The following is a 24598-nucleotide window of genomic DNA, read 5'->3' as shown; positions in this document are numbered from 1 at the left end:
CTGGACGAGACGCGACAACGATACAAATCAGGTTGCCTGGGGCAACTGGGCAACCGTTATTGACCAGCCCTTACAAATGGAATCAGCAAATTTCAGAGGTACATCCAATAGGAAAGATCCCTACTATTTCTCAAAATAGACCATCCACGTAAGCCCTATAAACTTACAGTTCAGTAGAAGCACCACCCTCCGGACCCCTTCACCCACTGCTCCACACAAATGAACACATAAACATGGATGTTTTCCAGCTCCCCGTATTCCTAATTAGTGTCAGGAGATTGGTGTAATCGCGGGGTTGCCGGCCCCATCGTTATGGCTGTAACAACGTTTTACCGCGGCAGCAGAACAATGGGGAATAGAGGTGTGATGTCAGGCTGACGGATGGTTCTTCCCAGAGGTCTCATTAAAACACCACCTCAACCCCCACCCAACCCTGCAACACCCCAACCCCCAAAACCTCCAAGTCTCCGCCTGGACGTTTGAGGAGTTTAGCTGCCTGGAAGATCAACAAGCCCCCTCGTCACCAGCCGCTACGCCCTTAAACTGTGCTTATCTGACCTCCTGGAGGTTGTCGTGGTGGTGGATTTCGTGGTGGAGGTTCAAATTGGCGGTGTTTCTCTTGGTGGGGGCGCCCATAGTGGATGTACAGGTGGTGTATGTGTGTAAAGGTATTGATGGAGCACCAGGGGTACGGTAATTTGTGGAGATGGAGGTTCTCATGATGGGGACCTTCACTGTGGGGGTTATCATGGAGGATTATCATGGAGGTTCTCCGTGGAGCCTGAGATGGTGGAGGCTTCTCGGGTGGAGCTTCTTTGGGTGAGCATTCTCACAATGGGACTTTTCATGGTGGGGATTCTCATGGTGGATTTTCATCATGCCGGAGACTTCTCGGGGTGGAGGCTCTCATGGTGGAGCTTCACCACTGCATGGTGCGCTCGACTCACTAGCCGTTGTAGTTATTTGTGTCTCAATGAGGAGATGAATGGAGGAACAAACTTTGTCCTCCACTACTCCATCAGTTTCTCTCCCCCGTCACTCCCTCGCTTCCTCTCCACCACAGCAGACAGGATGTAACTCATTACAAGCTAATGGAATCAGAGAGAGAGAGAGAGAGAGAGAGAGAGAGAGAGAGAGAGACGCAAAAAGAGATGGATGGATGGATCAATGATTAGATAGGGAAGCTACCCAGACATACATCACTGGTTCTAGACAGACAGACAGACAGACAGGCAGACAGGCAGACAGACAGACAGACAGACAGACAGACAGACAGATAGATAGATAGATAGATAGACAGACAGACAGACAGACAGACAGACAGACAGACAGACAGACAGACAGACAGAGAAGGGGAGGGAGAGGGAGGGAAAGACAGGAAGCATCAGCCACAGCAGATGGAAAAATACCGCTGGCTTTGCATGCTGGACGACCTGAGGAGAGCAGGCAAAGTAAGAACACACACACACACACACACACACACACATTTACATCAACACAGTATACAGCGCACATGCAGACATACAAACACATCTACACACAGACTTACAAACTAATACACACTCACATACACAACACACACAATGACAAAGACAATAACACGCACACACTAAAATACTTTCCCAAAGACCCTCAGACCGACGCTCCCTGAACACCTCCACGGGCGGACGAGGCCAACAGGCGTTTGGGCTGCGAGGTCCCCCAACGGCGGCCGGGGTTCAACAGACGGCGTCGTCAGAGCGGCGTCGTCAGAGCAGCGCGGCCCGGTCCTCCTAGCCTCCATGATGGATGCACGTTGACAGCGCTGTTTTCCTAGAGGAGGAGCTCTCCTTCTTTCACTTTCTCAACGTCACTTAAATCCCATTCAAAGGTCTTTATTCAATGGGAACCAGACATTCCGTGGCCACTTCATCAGCTCCACCTTTCTAGTCTTGTGTAGGACGCCCTCTCGCCCACAGAACGGCCTGGATTCAACAAGGTGCTGGAAACTTCCCTTAGAGATTCCATTCCAGCATATCCAAAAAGGTGTATTATATATTTGTATTGTATTTGATATAGTGTATTATATCTATTGTATTGGACGCCATTGCTATGATGGTGGAAGCAGCTTGAGAGGCATTACGAGATGGGTAGATAGACAGACAGACAGGCAGACGGACAGACGGACAAAAAGACCGGGGAAGAGCGAGCATGAGTTCGATAGAATCTCTCTCTCTCCCTCCCTCCCTCTCTCTCTCTCTCTCTCTCTCTCTCTCTCTCTCTCTCTCTCTCTCTCTGGACGCTGCTTCGTCCCCAGAGGGGCGGGATTAGCGCCGGCGCGAGACTGACGGCTAAACAAACAGGCGGTTGCCAGGGCTGCCTAGCAACAGATCGGGTCAAATTCAGCACCTTTTTGAGACAAATTAAAACTAAAATAAACGACACGCGTCTTCAGGCATCAGAGAGTTCAAGTGAGTGCCTTCTAAGATGTTTTGTTTTTTTTGTTTTGTTTTTTTTAAGACAAATCTTAACTCAATCAAAGATGAAATGGTGTCTTCGCTTATCAGGAGAATGGAAAAAAAGCCTTAAGGAGCTTTTTTTTTTTTTTTGAAGACACGATCTTCAAAAGGGTTCAATGTAATACTTTATAACATATACTTTTTTTAAGACACATTTTTTTCAAAATGTAAGAGATTTTTGGACAACTCATCCCTCTCCTATTCAATGAATGATTGCAGGGTTGTATATGTAGATATAAAAAAAATAGGCAGGTTATGAGGGTCAGATAGGAAGGTAAGTGACTATGAACTGGAAATAAATAGCCGACTCTGATGCAGAAGAACTATAGAAACACATACTATAGAATAATCCCCCAACGGGGATTAATAATGTGTTCCCTTATTTTACCCCAGAAGTGACACACAGCAACCACAAAGGGTAAAGACACCACAATTCATAAGCCCAAGTCAGAAAGTGTTTTTTTTTTTTTTTTTCCAACCATGAATGTCAAACTTGGTAGGATCCCAGAGAGCGCCGTCCTTGATGGCTCCCCCAAATTTCAAGGTCTTGCGACGTCGAATGAGAATTTCATTGGCTCACATCTCGGACGGTCTCCCCACAATCCCTTAGCTCGCTGGTGTCCAGGCCCCGTCCGTGGAACATCCGCGGCCGAATGCGGTGTTATCTGGACTCGCTTCCTGGGAAGAAGATTGTCAAAGAACATTTCCCAGATTCCAGTATTCGATGAATTTTAAAGAGCTCATATCTTTAAGAGAGAATTTTAAGACTTTTTAAGGACCCCCAGGATGCCCTGCGCAAGGGGGGTTGCCATGACAACGCAGCTCTCGGCGATGCTGTGTTTGTGTAATTCTTGTGTGACTCTAAACGGGAGTCGGAGGGAGGGGTAAATACTGAGCAGCGAGTTAAAAAACAGTCATTCAAAGAGAGAGAGAGAGAGAGAGAGAGAGAGAGAGAAGAGGACAATGAGGGAGGGAAGATGAGAAAGAGAAAGAGAGAGAGAGAGAGAGAGAGTAGATCAAGAGTTAATCCAGTTGTAATTCCAAACATAAGACAAAATGCCTTGTAGACACCAAACCAACGCTCCATCCTCCTCCTTTTTTTTTCTCCTCGCCCTTTCTCCTCCTACCCCGCTCCCCCTCTCTCCTCTTCCCTCCTCCTGCCATCTTCTCCGTCCCCTCCTCCCTGCTTCCCTCCTCTCCATGCTGTCCTGTCCTCCCCTTCTCTTCTCCCCCCCCCCCTCTCATATCTTAACAATTGAGTTACGCTGTTGCACTGTTAAAATGTTGTTACACTGTTTCTACACTGTTTTACAACACTGTTCTTACACTGTCACGTAGTTTTTATACTGTTGTAACACTGTTACACTGTTGTTTCAGTGTTGTAACTGTTGCTCTATTGTTACAATGTTACACAGTTGTAACACTGTTATTACACTGTAAATAGCTCATACTATGATTAAAAGATTTCATGTTTGTGGAGGCCTGAGTTCATCTTTTTCAATATGCGACGTTCATTCATTTTCAGACATCGTATTACTACTCAGGTGTCGCAGTGCGAGTGTGTATTTTGTCCACCTGTATCATCGTTAATGTGACAGAAATGACGTCCTTTCCCCCAGCTGCCGTCAAACCTCCGGGGGAGGGGGTTGAAAGAAGTTTCCAGAGGGCTCCGAAAATGAAGCTTCCATATTTAGTTTGGAATATGAAGCGGCTGCTGACCGTATGCGTGCACAAACTGGAGGAATTCAATTGAATAAACCTCAGCTTTTTATACAGGCACACTGATACCCACCACCCCGAAGATAAATGAAAAATGGAATATTGGCTCGGATTCCTGGTAATTAGATAAAGCTCCGTCCAGCTCCATCATTAATTCCCCGGTCGGGGGAAAAACACATGGCGGTTTTGGTTCTTGGAAGCAGCGAGACAGGGTTTTAATACGCCGGCGTGTGACGGCCATTAGGGGCCTCCAGGGGGCGTTGGCAGAGTCACAGGGGCCGAGCCGTGACCGATGCTTTTATCCACGGTTATTTCACCGTCTCCACAAAGAGTCAGAACACCCACCATTTCCAACGGGTTCAGAGTCTAAGCGTCATTAGACAGCAGCGCAACAGACGTATAGAAAGCAAATATTACACCGATCTAAAAGTGATAGAAAATCAATATTGTGATATGACCACAGATATAGTTTGACGTGTTTGTTTCATTAAGGCATTGATTACAACAGAACAATGTATAAAATATGAAGACAACTTTTAACTATGTCAATATTAGGATAACCAAATACATATAGATGAGACATACCACAGCATATCCCGGAGGATATATCGGTACATATATCAAGGCATTGATTGAATGATTGATTGATTGATTGAACACTTTTAACAGAGTATCAAGTAAGAAGGCAACATTTAACCATATCACCATATCAGGAAACCACTAAAATCACAAACAATATCTAGGCCAATATTGGGATGTTAATAAAATACCGATATTGTGATATATATCTTCTTTCATTTCACCTTTATTCAGTTCTCGGGGTCACACTTGAGGGGTGAACCCTCGTTTTCAACGAAACAAGATATTGTCTTAGAATATCTAGTCTACTACTCCAAATCTATTTGGTTATCGTAATACTGTGATGTAGTTAAATGTTGTCTAAAAGCCTCAATTACAGTAAAGTTATACAAACCAAAATCCCAGACAAACCTCATCTCACGATATCAATAGAATATGGATACTGTGATATTCATCAAGGCGTTGAACAGAACAGCTAGAACAGTGTATGAAGTTCAGGAAACTGTATTACTTCACTGTGAGGCTCCTTGAAGACGACATTTAACTATATTGCGATCTTACAATATCTCATATCTTGTCTCTATATCGTGATATTGATATCAAATTGATATTGCAATATAAAGAATAGATATTCTGTGTCTGTTGGTTATCCTAGTGTGGTGATGATGGTGTTACTGTAGATGTCATCTTTCCTGACCGTCATACTTTTCTAGCTTCTAATCAATGCTTTGATGAAATGAAAATTGATAAATGGATAATGTATATAATATCTGGTCTCGTCTATCGAGAGAAGGGAAGGTGGGAGGAAGTAAAGAAGGAAGGAAGGAGAGCAGGAGGGAAGGAAGGGAGGAAAGAATGGAGGGGGGAAAGGAAGGAAGAAATGAGGGAGGAAAGGAAGGAGGAGAGAAGGACGGTAAGATGGAAGGAAGAAAGAAAGGACGGAAGGGAGGAAGGAAAGAACAAAGGAGGGAAGGAAGGAAGGAAGGAGCGAGAGAAGGAAGGTGGGAAGTCGGTACTGTAGGAGGGAAGGAAAGGAGGTGAAGGAGAAGGGGAAGGAAGGAATGAAGGAATATGGAAGGAAGGAAGGAAGCAAAATAGAGGGGGACGCACGTCGCTCTTCTCCTACGGCACCACCTGATGTGTGTGTGCACGTGTGTGTGTGTGTGTGTGTGTGTGTGTGTGTGTGTGTGTGCGTGTGTGTGTGTGTGTGAGTGTGTGCGGGTGTGTGTGTAGATGTGCGTGTGTGTGACTGTGTGTGTGTGTGTGAAACAGCTGCGTCCTGCTGAGTGTTACATAACACGCTGCGCTGCATGGGTGCGCACGTACACTGACACACGTACGGACGAGCACGAAAACACACCTGCTCACATGAATATAAATACACACACACACACACACAGTCAAACACACCTGGATCTACACACATCTATTCATTCGGGTCTATTCCCTCTCTCTCTCTCTCTCTCTCTCTCTTGCTCTCTCGCTCTCTCTCTATCAATCCAATACAACAAGGCTTACTTGAATAGATATTTCTATCTTTCTATCCAGCTCCCTCTGTCCATCCCTTCATCCCTCTCGCTCAATTCCAAAGGACTTTACTAACATGGGAATCACACCTTTACGTTTTATATATATATATATATATATATATATATATATATATATATATAAATATGGAGAAATATGTTGCATTTCCTCGGACTAGGCCATCCACTGTTGCACTTGAACTCGTGCCATATTTCTCTCTCTCCCCCAATTTCTCCCTCGCTCTCCAGATTTAAAGCACACAAGACGCAGGACCTTTAGCACCCATTTATTCACACAGGGTCCAGTTTATACATGTTAGGTACATATTAAAGTTTTTGTGTCATGTGAAATGCATCACAATTTACTAACGTGCAACATCAAACATTGTGGACTTACGTCGGGAAGTTACGTCCATAGTTTCTTTTGGAATATTGTGACTGACCGCCAGAGTGACCTGGACATACACACGTAGCGTAATTACATTCCCGGAATTTCGTGTATGTAACTTTAATGGCATTATGTATGAAGCATTTTCATGCAGCATTATGAAGGTAGGTCCGTTCTCAATAATTGTTCTAAACAGCTGAGTCCTTATTGTCTTATTTGTTCTGCTTTATTTTTCGCTGTAACAATGACAAAAACAACTTCAATAACTACTTTTCGTAACAATAATAATAATAAATATATTTCATTTAAAAAATGTTATTTGTAATTACTACTTTATTGTACTTATTCTGTTAATAATGCACAATTCGTCTATATTGTAATGCAGACAACACTTATGTAACTTCAACAATAATTTTGAATTATAATTGTTATGGAATTATTTGTTAATATTACAAACACTTTTTGACTTTCATAAAAGTTTGTTAAGTTTAGCTGTACAAAAATGTTTATACATGATGTGTATTACAAACAAAGTTTTTTCTTTACTTTATCTCATCATTCTTATCTTACCTTGAATGCATTAAAGCATCTGCAGTGTCAGTGACGGGAGATGACGTTGTGTTATTTATGTTTTTGTGTGTTATGTTAATTATGACATATTCACCTAGATCCATGATCAGTTGAAATTAAGTAATGTATTTGTAAGGTTTCATTGAGTTGACGTTACTTCGATTGCATTTTCAGTAAGTTACATTTTCATGAAATACGAAAAAAACATTGTGGTATTTATGTTAGTAATTTCCAGTTTTCCAATGCCTCGTTGGATTTTGAACCCATCACTCAGTCGCACATTTCAGTGCTTTCCAGTGAATGCCGTGATGAATCCTGTGGATTACTGTTTATTGTATTTTTCATTTATCCGGCAAAGTTATGTGGAACACGGATTTAAAGTATTAATCAAACAGATCTACTGACATCTATCAGGTAAGACGCTAAATAAATATACACGTTAATTGCTAGTTTGGTAACGTCGAACAAGTACAGAATGACTCGGCTCACTCCACACCACGGACACAGTCCAACTGGAAATTCTCAATCAGAATCTGTACCTTTCTAGTAAATAATATGAGGATGTCATAAAGAATCTTACTGTAAATCCAATTTTGTTCATTTAGTTTACGTATTGTGACGTGTCAGTTAACCAGACCAACTGAATATTTCGGGTCAAATTTGTTCGGCCTTTCACTAATATCTGTCCATATGTGGATTGATTTTTATTAAATGTAAACCACAAGATCCTTGTTATATAGTGGTTAAAACTACACCTTAACCGCATTCTAGCTTATGCCAAAGTATGTCTTCCAGTTTTAGACGGGTTTGACATATTTCGGACTGGTGTACTGGAACATCGGTCTTAAGATCACAAAATTTCTGGTCAGTTTTCGCTAATATCTGCTCCGTATGTAGATCACTTCAACCACAAGGTCTTTGTGACAGCGTGGTTCAAACAAGACCGCGTTCGTGTGTTAAGTAGAAGTTGGTTTTCCAGATGCTTTGGCTATTTTTCAGCATCTGGAACAATAACAAAAACAAACTTTGAAACTACTTTGCAAGACAATAATAAAAAATACATATTATTTTATAAACATAATAAATAAATGTTCGTTTTTATGACTACTTCATTGTATTCTTTTTATATGTATATATTTTCTGTTAATAATCTACAATTGGAAAATTCAGTTAAGTAGATGACTTGTCTATATTGTAATGCAGACAACATTTATGGAACTTTAACATTAATTTGGCATTTGAATTATTATGGAGGAATTAAGTCGCCTACGTTTAAGTCTAGGAAACTGTATATATATTAAGTTTCTGCAAAACAACCATCTATTTTTTACTTTAAACCAAACTTCGTCCTTATTATAAGTTACCTTATTATATGTAATTACAAGTGCAGTCTCAGTGACGGTAGGTGATGCTTTGAATTACATCTTCAATAAGCTTCGTTCACATAGAAATACGAAAATCTTTGCGGTTTTCTGTGAGTTATTACAATATCAGGGCTTCTATTTTTCAGACGCCTCGCTGCATATGAACGCATCACTTACTTGCACATTCGAGCGGACTCCTCTCTGAGTGGTCACGAGATTTTGTGGACTAGTATTTTTCGTATTTTTTATTTATCCGACAAAGTAATCGGGACAACTGAGATAAAATATCAATCGAACAGATCCACAGACATCTACCAGATAAGAAGGTACATAAATACACACACAAATGCCTATGTTGTAATCTCTATCCGCTACAGAGCGACGGAGTCTACACCGCACCCTGGACACGAACCTGCACATTTATAGTAAATAGTATAATGATATCAGAAAGCGTCTTTCTGTAAATCTCATGTTGTTTGTTTTGTTTATAAATAGTGGAATTTCAGTCAAGACACAGTCAGTGCCAAAGCACGAGCAGCTTAATACTTGGGGTCAAATTTGGTCTGTTTTCCGCAGGTCTGTATGTGGATCGATTTGGATGAATCTTAGACCACAAGGTGCTTGTGATGTACCAGTTTAAATGAGACCGTGTTCGTAGATTCTACTGTTTCAAAAAGTTTTAGATTTTCCCAAGCAATAACAATAGGGGATCAAGCCGGCTAATAATAATAATAATAATATTAATAATAAAAATAATAATAATATTAATAATAATAAAAATAATAATAATAATAATAATAATAATAATAATAATAATAATAATAATAATAATATAAAGTACTAGTTATTTAACCAGACAATTCCTGTTCCCGCCGGTGGTACAGAGTTTTACTTCCTGGAAAAACGACGACATGGAGTCACAGACCGAACCGGCTGCTGAGTCACCGCAGGGTTAAAACCACTCTACCTTCTTAGTCTCTCTCTCTCTCTCTCTCTCTCTCTCTCCCTCTCTCCCTCTCTGTCTCCCTCTCTCTCTCCCTCTCGGCTTGGCGGGGGTTCGAATCCACTGGGCTGTGAAATGTGAAACCATGCAGAGTGGGTTAGAATCTGCCAGCTCTGCAACTTCCCCCCCAACACACCACCCCCAGATGCTTTACACACACACACACACACACACACACACACACACACACACACACACACACACACACACACACACACACACACACACACACACACACACACACACACACACACACACACACACACACACACACAGCCCGGGCGCATGCACGGCCCAGGGACCAGGGATGGATGGGTGGATGGGTGGAGGGGTGGATGGGTAGGGGGGTGGATGGGTAGAGGGGTGGATGGGTAGTACATCAATATATTTCCCGTGTGCTGCTGTAGCCCCATTTAGAAACACTCTAAGTAAGATTTAGCCGGCTACAGACTCCCATAATGCACTGCAGGAGGACTCAGCCATTCCACTGTTTTGCTTGGCTAGGCATCATTAGCCAGGCCTGGTGTGTGAGCGTGCATGCGAGCGTGCACGTTGGGTTGTTATTATGATATAGAGCTGAACTGCATCGATGTTATCCAGCGTATAAAACGATTCTGTGGCGTTCGATATCAAAGTGCTTTTATGCTGTTCAACGACACTGAGACTCAAATAAAACTGAAGGTTCGCACAATAAACAGTGAATGTGTCATATTGTTTTCTTTTTAAAAGTCTTTTCGGGGCAGACGAGCCGTTTAAAGTCACAGTTCAGGAACAAACAAACACACAAACACTTCATTCAGAAATAGTGACGCAAGACGGGCAAACAATTCGTCCGCACCGAAAAAAATCTTTTGGATGACTCCGGAGTTTGAAGAATGTTCCACTCATGAATTGAAAATAGTTACGGAACTAAATTAAAGTCCAAGGCTTTTGTTATCGTTCAAATTGGATCTGACTCATTTACTCTTTTCATTCGACCAAAAGAAGTTGGCAGGATTAAATGATCCCTGTGAGAATTCCATTCACCACTCAGAGATGAACGGACTCTTCTGACTCGTTACACCGACTGAACCAAACCAAACCAACAAAGAGTCAGAAAATGGGACAATTACTTCTGCAGAGTCACCAATAAAGAGTGGATTCTCCAAACGAGCCGAACGTTTTCCCTGTTTAGGAAGTCGTGGTACCGGTTGGGGTATCGACACCATATCAAAGCATCTTAAAGCCCCAATGAAGATCGTCCAGTGGAATTCAAATTGAAACTCAAACCTTCTCTGTGTATCTTCTGATGATTCCAACTGAGATAAAAAGAGCTGCAAAAAAACCCAAAAAAACATTTCATCCACAATCAACCCAACAACCCATCAACCCTCAGCCCTGTCCATCCACCAGGTCTTTGTCCCCCTTTTGAGGAACGTTCCCTTAAAACTTTTGCTCCATCAAATGATTGGCCAACAGCAGTGTCCTGCTGGACCGGGTACAGTCCATGGACTGGTCTTGGACTTGACCAGGTCCATGGACCTAGACTTGAGTCCACCATGCAGACATGCTAAAACAAAAAGTCCTGGTTCAATCCGGAATGGTCCAAACAGCCTGGATTCATCACCAAAAGTACCAGTTTGCGGGGAATTTTCAGCTTTTATTCAGATATGTTCACATCGGGAAGTCACTTATCAGCTACACAGCAAACAAACCAACGCTGGTGGAAGAAACGTCATTTTCTCCACTCAAACTTTTGAGAGAAATATTGTTGAAAAATCAGCATGTAATTTCCACTTGCAGCCACAGACACCGTTTGGCAAAGTGATATAGTGTAGATTCCAGGCTCCTGTAAGATCCGTTGTATAATCCTTCCTCTCGTCCAACACACATTCGCACAGAGAACGACCTGCAGCAGTGAAGCCAAAGCGAAGCGTAAACTCAAAAGCCAAGGCCAGAAGATGAGGCTTTTAAAATCAGAACTCGGAGGGCATGAAAAGACGCAAGGAAGAAAGAAACCGCAGAGAGCTTGACCAGAGGAGAAGCACTTTGGCGAGGTCCCTGGAAGTCATTATGTATTCTGTTTTAGGGCTCAATTGGAAGGTCAATTATACAGTAAGTAATGAATCAGCGGATCCCGACCACGTTCCAGTAAAACACACTAAATAAACCAGACCAGCACAGGAGCGGAGGAAGCTTTTAGTTAAATGTTTGGATTATACGGTGTTGTTTGCTGCAAGGACCCCCAATGGAGGGCAGCAATTGTACTTGTATCACCTGTTTCCAGAATGTTAACTAAAGTGGGAAACAATGGTGTGGGTAACACAACTCACATCCACATCCAGTAGGAAATTGTCGCTTAATTAAGATAAATGCTGCGTTTGAAAAACAATACAATGCTGTGAATTGGATAAAAAAAAGGGAGGCTTTTGGTGGCGGATAGGGATATGGATTTGGATATTCTGGCACACCTGGGACGGGCAAAGCGGCAAAAATCACATTCAGATTAGTTTGGCAACACTTTGCTTTTGATAACGGAACAAATAGAAGCGACAGATGCAGCAAGGACGTGCGGACTGTTCCTCCACCACCCCCCGCCCCCCCAACACCATCACCCCCATCGCTATGACGACCCCCCCACCCCCCCTTAACCATCTGAATCACACCACCAAACGGGGTCTCTCTGTCCTCCTCCCAGGGAGCCGTTCCATTTAGGGATGACAACAACAACACCGCCGCCACCACCACCTCCACTGCCAGGCTCCTGTCTCGCCATCGCTGCCCCCAGAAGAGCATCCAGTCTGGGCTGTGTCTGGAATACAGAGCGGCTTGTTCAACGCCCCCCAGAGACAGAGCCAGAGCCACCGCCGCCACTGCTTCTTTTCCTTCCTATTTTTTTAAAGGGACCGGGCGACAAGACACCATTCTGATTTTTCAGGACGGCCCAGAACACCCTCCTCCGTGAACACAGAACAAGGCCGGATTCTTCTTCGGAGCGGTCGGAGGAGGCTTCTGGAAGTCAAAAACCTCCAGTCAGGAGTTCCTCCACAATCGCCGTCTTTGTCTCCAGAAAAACACAGGCAGGCCGCGGCCATGTTGGTTCGTTCGCTCGGAAATCACCACTTTCTGCCGCCTCGACTGGTGCGTGGTGGACGAGGACGAGCGATCAGGAGAAACGGGCGGCCGAGCTGCCACAGTTGTAATCTGTCTGACACACTGACATAAATAGGGAAAACGGAGGGGGAAATTGTGTCATCCCTTCCCGATGAAAATGTTCCTCATTAATAGCGACAAAGTATTGCAACTCAATCTTTCAATGCCTCAATGTTTGGAAACATTTTTTAAAGCCTTATCTATGAAAAAGAAGGTTGTGACAAACTGCTGATTTTCCCCACATTTGAAATGATTCCGTTTCAGAGAGAATCTCCACCGGGAGCCATCGGCAAAGTCACGTCCGGAGCCTCGGTTTCTTCTGACCGGACAAACACACCAATGCAAACCAGGCCGAATTTGGGAGTGGTGGTATAATTAGGTAAAATATTCTGTTGGATCACACGACAGCTCTCTTATCTCCTCCATCTTGTCCATCCGAAACAAAGAGACGGTCCGAGCTGAGGGATCTGACATGTGAGGCTAATCTTAAATCTTTCATACCAGATGAATAGAACTAAAATATTGTTACGGAAACATGTCCCTGTAAAGTGGTATATGATGCTTCAAAGGGTCGACAGACGTTCTACTTTTCATAGATTCACATCCAGTCCGGCTGCATCCAGACTGTACTGTGTTTTACTTTCGGTATTGATTACATCAGTGGTTCTCAACATGGGACTCACCCTGGAGTCCTTCCAGAGGTAGCAGGGAGCCATCCCCAGCGAAATGATTACTTGTTTAACATTACCATTTTTTTTTTCAGTAATTTCCAAGACTGCAGCCCCATGAATAATGTGCAATAATGATGTGTGGATCCTAGGTTCACTGTTTTCTCCCTAGCAAGAGTAGAGATGCTGAATCAGATCTAACAATAACAATATTGATCTCCGATTGGATCCAGGGACTTAATCTGATCCAATGGCTCAAACTGAGGATCCTGGGTGTGGGAAAGCATTGAGAATCACTGATGTAGGCGACAGTCTAGGAGCTAGGAGACAGTCTAGGAGCCAGGAGACAGTCTACAGTAGGAAACTAGGAGATGGTCTAGGAGCTGGGAAACAGTCTAGGAGTCAGGAGAGAGTATAGGAGCTAGGAGACAGTCAAGGAGCCACGAGGCAGGCAAGGAGACAGTGTAGGGGCATGGAGACAGTCTAGGACCCAGGAAACAGTCTAGGAGCTAGGAGACAGTCAAGGAGCCACGAGGCAGTCAAAGAGACAGTGTAGGGGCATGGAGACAGTCTAGGACCCAGGAAACAGTCTAGGAGCTAGGAGACAGTCAAGGAGCCACGAGGCAGTCAAACAGACAGTGTAGGGGCATGGAGACAGTCCAGGACCCAGGAAACAGTCTAGGAGCTAGGAGACAGTCTAGCAGCTAGGAGACAGTCAAGGAGCCACGAGGCAGTCAAGGAGACCGTGTAGGGGCATGGAGACAGTCTAGGACCCAGGAAACAGTCTAGGAGCTAGGAGACAGTCTAGCAGCTAGGAGACAGTCAAGGAGCCACGAGGCAGTCAAAGAGACAGTGTAGGGGCATGGAGACAGTCCAGGACCTAGGAAACATCTCGGAGCTAGGAGACAGTCAAGGAGCCACGAGGCAGTCAAGGAGACAGTGTATGGGCATGGAGACAGTCCAGGACCCAGGAAACAGTCTAGCAGCTAGGAGACGGTATTGGAGCTGGGAGAATGTCAAGGAGACGGTGTAGGGGCTCGGAGACAGACAGTGGTTCCCAGGTTTGGACTAAAGAACCTCCAGCAATAGAAAAAAAATCCTGGTGTAGTTTAATGTGCACAGCAATGACTCATTATTTGATCAATGTGGTGTTTCACTGTATAACAATTGAACAATAAAAAGAGTACGGAGAAATATACAGAATATATCAAAAATATGACCAAATTGAAAACAGGATGATCATCAGGGTGTTGTGGAGCTCGGGTTGGCTGTTGTGGCGTAAACCCCTCTGACAGTGAGGGGAGCGCGGCAGGAATCCTAGCGAACAGGACGCGTCATTGGTTGACAGTAGGACGCCAATTAGACCAGAGCGCAAGCAGGCGCACGGTCACGCACCGCGCTTCCTCCTTTCTCCTTCCGCGTGGCGCAGGGGCGTGCGTGTCCGTGTGCATGCGCCTACGTGTGTGTGCGTGTGTGCGTGTGTGTGTGTGTGTGTGTGTGCGTGTGTGTGTGTGTGTGTGTGTATTGGGGAGGGCGAAACAGGGATTGCGCGAACAATGCCGGTGTCAGGTTTCCATGCAGTGATTTGCGGCGCGGCACACGCAAATCACATGGAATACAATTGAAACGGAAACACTTTTTTATTAATTTTTTTTTTTTTTTAAATGCAACTTCATCGCGAGACGTCTTGGGATCCAAAAACCAGAGTGCTTTGAAAACTGACTCAAGTGTGCGTGGTCGTGCGCCCACGCACGGCACCGCGCGCACGCACCCATCACCATGTGGCGACACGCGGTCCGCCCGCATCTCAACCTCCATCCCCATCCGCCCATCTCCATCCCAAAGCCACAGGATAACACTGAAACCATAGGGATAAGTTGGAAAAATATAAGAAAAATATAGGAAAAAAACATCCAACTCGTGGAAGCCTCACGTCCGTGCTTGATCGCCGTGCACACGCCGCATTTCAAATTCAGAGACAGTCCTGTTGGACCCATCTATTATGAATAGGAGTGAAGATGCATTATTCACCACCTGGTGCGTTCTGTTTTCTTTCTTTTTTTTTTTTTTTTTACACAATCCAGATCCGCGTCTTTCCAAATGGTCCCTGACAGCTCCATCACGCTGCGCGGCTCAGCCCCGGCGAACCAACGTCCAACCAACCTCCCAATAAACCACGAGAAGAGCAACTGATCTACGCCCATCGATTATCTCTCCTATAACGGATTGAAGTAATTGAAGACGCGTGATGCGGACGGAGGAGGAAAAGTTGACATCCCCCCAACGCACCCCTCATCCGTCCACGCGCGGATGAGGGGATGCTGAGGACCCTCTGAGCGGTCAGCGCAGTCTCATCAGGACCACAATGAAAGTACATGAAGGTACCACCACCACCACCATCCTCATCACCATCCTCATCATCATCATCACCATCATCATCATCATCATCACGGCCTCCTTACCTGCTGCCAGTTCTCCTCCAGCGACGGCATGGCCGAGAAGTAGCCGGTGTCGTGCACCAGCTGGAGTTCCTGGAAGATGCTGTGGTTCGCCAGAACATCCATGGTGCCGCTCGGGGACTGGAGTGGGAAGGGCGCAGGACGGGAACGATCCACGGTGCCTCGTATCTCCTCTTTCTGGCGTGGGTGGTCAAACCTCTACATCTACACCTACATCCACGTCAAGTTTGGGATTGTGAGTCCAGCGTGGATCAGTCAGCAGCTTCACATCAATCCACGATCACCGATCCAAGATCACCAATCCCCCGTCCGCAGTCCGTGCGCGTGATAGACCCTTTGGAAAACCAAACAACCGGGCGTCAAAGGTCCATCCATGCGGCACCGAGGCAGCGCTGCTCTCCTCCTCCTACGTGCACGGTGGTGGAGACGAGCTGGGTGTTGGTGCTCCGATAGGGGATCCAGGGAGAGAGGAAGAGAGGGAGGGAGGAGACTGGCAAATGAGGTGGGCGTGGGGTGGGCTGGTCCATGGACTCCCTCATGTGTCCATACAAGGTAAACGGGGCTGGCGGCGGCGGGGACCGGCGGGGTTCCTGAGCAGCATATAGGCTCCGGAGCCCCGTCGCTCAGCCTGGACTGAGGGCTTGATAGGCGAGCTATTTATGGAGGGCTATATAGACACGGAGGCTCGGGGCTGCCCGGTAGTTGGAGAGGAGACGCCGGGGTGTCAACACCACGGTGCCCGGAGAGTCGGTGCGGAGTGCGGACATCACTGTGGGGATGGAGAACCACCATGGATGGATGGAGACACACTCAGTGCGCATTGGATTTGATTCCCCGGGGGACCTTAAACATGTATTAAAAATCAAAGTCATCAAACAGTCTTAAATTTGAATTTCAAGAGGCCACATTTCAACGTAAACTTATGAACTGATTTTATTTATTGATAAATCAAGTTATTCTGCATTAGAGTCAACCTTCATACTTACCTGACACCTGTTCCAAATGCACAAACTTATATTTACTTTACACTGTTGGTTGGTTTCAGAACCAACACACTTTATATTTACTTTACTCTTACCTGTTCTAGATGAAATAATTCACTTTATACCAATAGCTTATACCTACCCATAGAAAGAAAGTCTAAAGTCTCTTCAAGTTCAAGTTCTGTGTAAAAAGAAGTACTAGTTAGATCTATTTCAGTTTCTAATCACTAACCTTACCTTTCCTTGCTATTTGACCTAAAGGAAACAGTTATACAACAGTTGACGGAATCGTCTAATTCATAACCTGCCCCGTTTCTCCCTAATCTAGTTCTCCAGATGTTCTGCAGATGTTCTCCACATGTTCTCCAGATGTTCTGCAGAACCTTGAAGGAAACGTTCAGCAGAATGCAGAACCTTCATAACTACTACCTTGATCTTCTGCAGAACTTCAGAGCTACTATGTTTGTCAAAGGTTCTGCAGAACCTTCAAGTTATCATCTCTGAAAGGAGGCTCTTTGAAGGACCGCCAGAAACCTTCAGAACTACCACGTTCTCCAGAGGTTCTGCAGGACCCTTTGAACGACCACAATGTTCTCCATAAGTTCTGCAGAACCTTCAGAACTAGCGCGTTCCCCAAGAGGTTTGGCAGAACCTCTACAACTAACTTCCATGTTCCTCCAGAAGTTCTGCTGGGTTCTTGTACCTTTAAGGGTCCAGGGATCTGCAGCCTGTGGGTGCAATGTATCTGCCGTGTGCAGAATGACAAATATCTGCTCTGAGAAAGGCTCCTAAACGTCTTATTTGGCAGCGTGAGTAATGCCACTTTACTGCAGCGCCGGGGTAAGCCTGCACAACCAACTGCATGCACACGCACGCACACACACACACACACACACACACACACACACACACACACACACACACAGTTTAAGCACTTAGTCCCACAAAAAAGGCCGGCAAAATGTTTCTTCTCTCACAAACACACACACACACACACACACACACACACACACACACACACACACAAGTGCGCGTGCCTGTGAGTGTGCATGTGGATTGAGTGTTGTAGATGTCTGTAATCTCATTACCGGGCTCGGGGCGCCGGGCTCAGAGCCCCAACTGGTACGGTTTACACACTCGGCATTCTGGGAGGAGAGAGAGAGCAAAAGAGAGAGAGCGAGAGAGAGACTGACAGTCACCCACTGACACTCATCCGCTTCACTCTCTCCCTTTCTCTCTCTTAGTCCTTCTCTCGCGCTAGACTTCTTGCTTTTTTATCACTCTCTCGACCTCTACCCTCGGTTCCCTCACTCTCATTCTCTCTTTCACCGTCTTCTCTCTACTCTTCCTCCATCTTCCTCTCTCTTTCCAGCTCTCTCGTTCTCTCTTTCACCCTGTTCCCACTCCTATCCATCCATCCATCCATCCATCACACTTGATTTCCATCTCTCTCTCTCTCTCTCTCTCTTTCACCGAGTTTCCTCTTCTATTGATCATCCATCTCCCTCTATTTCTATCGCTTTCGTTCTCTCTTTCACCCTGTTCACTCTCTTCTGTTCCTCTCCCTTTCCATCTCTCTTTCTCCGTCTTCCCTCTCTCCTTTTCCTCAATCTCCCCCTCTTGTTCTCTCTTTCACATCTTCACACTTCTCTCCCTCTTTCCATCACTTCCACATTCTTTCACCCTGTTCCCTCTCCTATCCACCCCTCCATCCATCCATCTCTCTCGCTTTTCCTCCCTCTCCCTCTCTTTCCATCGCTCTCTCTCTCTCCATCTCCTCTCACTTCCCACCTCCCTTTCCATCTCTCTCTCCTTCTCATCTCACCCTGTTCCCTCTCTCCTTTCCCCCAATCTCCCTCTCTTTCCATCACATCTCCATCTGTCTCTCTTTCCGTCGCTCCTTCCCACTCTTACGCTCTTCCCTCTCTTCTCCCCCCATCTCTCACTCTCTTTCCATGTCTCTCCCTCCCTCCCTCCCTTCCTCTTTCCTCCCCCAGTAATCCTGTAACACAAACCTATATTTCACACTGGGCTGAGTTCAGCGGCTCAAAGCAACAAGATTAGAAGGAGTCGTTGGCTGTTCCACATCCTTCACTCATTCACTACTCTGCTCCCTACATAGTATAATATATACAGTACGGGGGGCAGTAGCTCAGGAGGTAGAGCAGGTCGACTCGTGATCGGAAGGTTGCTGGTCGATGCCCAGCTCCTCCCGGTAGTGTGCTGAAGTGTCATTGAGCAAGATACTTAACCCCCTAATGCCGCCCTCGATGTTTAAATGTATGTCCATTTACAATTTATGGTACACTCCTTCCCTCCCTCACCCCCTATGTAGTACAGTTCACTACTCTACTCCCTACATAAAAAAGTTATGTTACTCCCTTAATAGTATAGTTCGGTACTCTACTCCCGATGTAGTATGGTTCACTACTCTGCTCCCTATATACTCAAATATACAGTACACTACTCCCTACATAGTATAGTTCACTACTCTACATCCTATGTAGTATTGTTCACTACTCTACTCCCCATGTAGTAAAATATACAGTACACTACTCCCTACATAGTAAGGTTCACTACTCTTCTCCCTATGTAGTAGGGTTCACTACTCTACTTCCTGTGTAGTAAAATAAACAGTTCACTACTCCCTATGTAGTATAGTTCAGTACTCTACTCCCTATGTAGTATGGTTCACTACTCTGCTCCCTATGTAATAAAATATACTGTACACAACGCCCTATGTGGTATAATTCACAAATCTACTCCCTAAATAGTATAGTTCACTACCCACTACTCCGTACATACTAAAATCTATACGGTTCACTACTCCATATGTAGTTAAATCAATATCTTTCACTACTTCCTACATTGTAAATAAACAATGTGGACCACGTCCCTCCTCTGTGCTATATAATTGTTCAGAAAATGACACCCTTCAAAATGGGCGCCAACCCCCTAGTTAGCTAGCTAATTACAGAGGGGCCCACTGACTGGTAAACACCCTTCAAATGGAGTGTGCGTCCTTGCTCGCTGACCAGGAAAGGAAACAACAAAGCAGTGACGCCGCCCTGCTGGCTGATCTGTGCACAGCTGAGCGGAGCGTAAATATTTAATGGCCGCCTGTCACTGCTGGTTACCGTGGAGACGGTGATGGGTAGAGGGGTCTCATGGGGACAGCCCCTCTTGCACAACAAGCTGAATGTTAAGGAACCATAGACCTGTTATGACGTATTTACTATATAATAAAAACTTGTTGTAACACATTTACTATATAATAACATGTTATAATACTAATGAAGATAATATAGTATGAAAGAACAAGCTGTGATGACACATTTACTACATATTAATAACCATTACAACACATTTGATACATTATAATAGTCTGTTATGAAACATTTACGATATAATTATTAGGTGTTATGATATATAATAACCTGTTATTACAGATATACTAAGGAACAACCTGTTATAACACATATACTATATAATAATAACCTGTTATAACACATACACAGTATGAAACAACCTATACCAGCCATTCCCAACCTATAGGCCTGCAGGTATTGTGAGTGACCGGCAAATTATGGGCGAAAGACATCGATTTAATTGAAAAAAAAGTTTTTAAATGTAAACAAAAAAACATTTTATGGTACTTTTTCTTTAAAACATTCAAAAGTACATCCTCACTAATAGATTGGAACTTATGGTAGTGCCTACTACGTTCGTTGATCAATCGACCAAGCCAGACCACAATCGACGTGTCCGTGTACATTTCGAACTTGAGGTGATAATTAAAGTGAATAGTTGGCTCGCATCAGGCACACTGAAAAGGAAAGAAGCCATTGGTACATCATCCACAAGGGATGTCCCGGTGAGGAAGGATAGCGCTGCATATTTATCATTGGGGTTGTTTTGGACAGGCACGGAAGACGAACCGTCACCGCTGTGCGTGGTGTGTTCCGAGGTTTTATCAAACGCAGCCCTGAAGCCATGTAAACTGCGCCGTCACCTCGAGACAAAGCACCAACAGGACACGTCCAAGCCGCTTGACTTTTTCCATGACGAACTCAAGGAGTATCAGGAAAAGAGGAAAGTCATCCAAACGTCATGTATGGGCACCGAGAACGCAAAGGCAGTGGAAGCCTCCTATCGGGTTGCCCGACTCATCGCCAAGGCTGCTAAGCCACATACAACCAGGGGGAATTGAATTCTTCCCGCCACAAAAGGGATCGTGGGGGCGATGTTGGGAGAGAAGGCGTGCAAGGCCAATCAACCTCACCTCGTTGTCTGAAAGCTCAGTCAAACGCAGGACTGGCGAGATGGCAGAGAATGTGTCAGAACAGCCGATAACGAGCGTGCGAGAGAGTCGTTTTAATGCCCTCCAACTGGATGAATCGACAGACATCACAAATCTGTCAAACCTGCTTGCCTATGTTAGGTATGAAAACAATGGAGGGATAAAAGAAGAGTCCAAATGTGTGGGAGTGAGCACTGATGGGTGCGATGCCGGGCCAGCACAGTAGAGTCATCAGCCGGGTGAAAGCTGTGGCTCCACCCGCAGCATCTGTCCACTGCAGTACACACAGAGCAGCGCTGGCTGTCAATTAAAATACCTGCAGATCTAAAGACTGTTCAGGATGAAGCAGTCAGAGCAGTCAACTTCATCAAGAGCCGCTCACTGCAATCACTTTTAGTTTCTTTTTTATGTCACGAGATGGGCAGTGACCGTAAGCAGCTTCTGTTACACGCCGAAGTCCGGTGACTCCCAAGGGGGGAAAGGTTCTGACGGGACTTTTTGAATTGTTTGATGAGGTGAGGGTGTTTTTTTTCTCCGACACAAGGTTTGATGCACATCGCTTCAGTGATTTTGAGTGGCTGGCTAAGTTGGGATACCTGGCCGACATTCTCAGGCACTTAAACGGACTCAACCTCAGTCTCCAAGGAAAAGCAGTGACCATGTTCAATATTCAGAATAAAATAGAAGCGACCATAAGAAAAATGGAGACGTGGTCCAGGCGAGCTGACCAGTCAGACTTTGACTGGTTTGAGAATCTGTCCGACTTTTTGACAAAGGAAGAAATGCCGCTTCCCGTCTCCGTGATCAATCATGTCAAAGAGCACCTGCACGGTTTGAGGACCAAGCTGCGCGAACACTTCCCCATCCCAGATGTGCAGTGCAGCTGGATGGAAAACCCCTTGGCCAGCCACAGTGACGAGACCCTCGCAGGCCTGAGCGCAGAAGAGAAGGACGATCTCGCGGAGCTCTCCTGCGACAGTGCATTGAAACCGGCTTTCTCACAGAAGTACCTGACTAACTTTTGGCTTCATGGTGCTTCTGAGTATCCCGCTCTGTCCAACAGAGCTGTGCCATTTCTGCTGCCTTTCCCGACGACGTATCTCTGTGAAACTGGCTTTGCCGACGCTTGTGCCGTTGAAGAGGAAATACAGGAAAAAACTGAATGTTGATCCAGATCTTTGCCTGAGACGGTCGTCCCTTAAGCAAACATCAAGCATTTGGTGTCTGCCACGCAACATCAGCCTTCCCATGAGGTGATGAATATTAATGTGCTCCTGTTGTTGTAACAGAACATATAACAAGACACCTTTACTCTACAGTATCATAATAATAACAGCCTGTTATTACAAGTATGTCACATCACCTGTTAAAATAAATACTGTATGATGTCACACTGTGGTAAAACACATAAACCACATACGGTGAAAAATCAATCTGTTCTGTTTGAACACATATAATAACACCCTGTTGTTTACATATACAATATACAATATTTGCGACAGAGTAGAGCAATATCGATCATTTGACAATATTTTGGAGATGTCCATTGGTGCTTTCTTGAGAACCAATCATGAGTACTGTGGGTATTATGACCATTGTTTGGCAGGTAATGGTCTTTGAAGCTCAGAAAACTGCATCATTTTATGCAACAATCCTTGAAGACAACATTTAACTATATTGTGATATTACTGTAAAACCCAGACGATATTTAGTCTCATATGTCAATATCTATATTGCGTAGATATCTGGGATTTTGGTTTGCATTACTTTACTGTAACATCCCTTAAAGACAGCATTTATCTAAATCACCTTGTTGTGAAAATCACAAAAACTCGTCTCATATGACAATATTGACATGATATCAATATATCACTCAGTCCAAACCATTGCCATAAATCTGAAAAATAAAAAAACCCTCAAATTCAGATTCGGGACCGCGTCACATTTACCATCATTGATCCAAAGTAATCGTGTAACCGTACGACTGGACGATGACAGGAAATCACCGTCCAGCGGAGCACACCGCGTTGCCTGGAGCTCAGCGTGTTTCCCGCACATTAACAATGGGGCGACACGAGAATAAGAAACTGTTAATCAACTCTGCTGCCAGAATATTCACTCCATCAGAGAGAGAGAGAGAGAGAGAGAGAGAGAGAGAGAGGAGGTAGAGTAGAGGTACGGTACATGTGAAATTGTGGTCAAATAGAGCTAGAGTAGAGACATAGCAGAGAACAGTCAGCATAGAGAGAGAATCGAGGTAGAGTACCGGTCAAATAAGGGTGGAGTAGCGGTAAAGTAGAGGTGGAATAGAGGTAGAGCAGAGACAGAGTGGACATGGAAAGGAGGTTTAGTAGGGGTAGTGTAGAGTGTCTAGATCTATTCTTTGATATGTCCTGGAGCTTCTGCTGTCTTTACTCACCTCCAGAATGGGGAAACGGGGGAGGAGAAGGGTTGGATGAAGGGACAGAGAGGGGGATGGATGAAGGGAGGGAGGGAGGGTTGGATGAAGGGAGTTATAAGGAGAGGGATTTGGAAGTGACAGAGTGAACGAGGGAAGAGATAATGAGGGCTTGGGGCTACATGGGGTTCAATCTCCCACCCCGTGGATCACTGCTCGTGCTATCCTCTGTGCTATGATAGGGACGTGTCAGCCGGGTGGATGGAGGGTGGAGGGGTGGAGTGAAGAAGGGATGGAGAGATGGAGAATTGGGGAAGGTTGTCGCGCTGTTATACATTTTGCAGAAACGATAAATCAAGCCTAGTTTGAGTCTGTTATACAGTGTATATATAAATATATATATATATATATATATATATATATATATATATATATATATATATATATATATGTATATACACACACACATACACACACTTTTTTATGACTCATACTGGGTCTTCTATGGTTAATAGTAGCAAATACATATATGTACTGTATATATATACACACACACATAGAGTATATATACTGTACATATGTATACACACACACACACACACACACACACACACACACACAAAAAAAATAATATATATATCCATATATATTAAAAATTAACCATAAAAGACCCAGTAATTTGTCATAGAAATCCTATCCCACATGTTCTTTATTGGCTATAAATAATAATTAAGGCAGCAATACACAGGGTTCGGTTTACTTGTGTTAGATATCTATTACATTTCTCGGATAAATTTCTCTTTCAATTTTTTGATTTTTACGACCACTCAGAGAGGAACCGTGGATTTATATAGTATTGGTTCATGATGTAACAAGGTCACAAAGTGTGTTCTCACTATACCGCCAATGTTGTTCAATTTTTTGGTGGGTTTGTAAAGTTCCATCACTATTTGCTGACACAAATGTAGATCGGTGTGAATCAAACTTGGACAACATGTATGAAATGTTCCC

The 24598-nt window shown here is 44.5% G+C and overlaps 1 protein-coding gene across 1 annotated transcript in view; it reads right to left on the bottom strand.

The window, feature by feature from the left end:
• The window catches only part of LOC307244789 (Krueppel-like factor 7), a gene marked incomplete at its 5' end in the record, with an annotated part of 57291 nt that extends 41280 nt beyond the window's left edge, over positions 1–16011 (bottom strand). Inside the window, one exon of the mRNA XM_080020093.1 lies at positions 15910–16011. Within this exon, the coding sequence (XP_079876219.1) occupies positions 15910–16011 (102 nt within the window). The remainder of the gene's footprint in view (positions 1–15909) is intronic.
• Positions 16012–24598: the final 8587 nt, after the last annotated feature.

This window comes from Zeus faber (assembly GCF_960531495.2).
Source record: "Zeus faber genome assembly, chromosome: 2".
Classification (NCBI taxonomy): Eukaryota; Metazoa; Chordata; class Actinopteri; order Zeiformes; family Zeidae; genus Zeus; species Zeus faber.
Note: the sequence above shows the minus strand (reverse complement) of the source record. Positions and strands in the feature narration are given on the sequence as shown.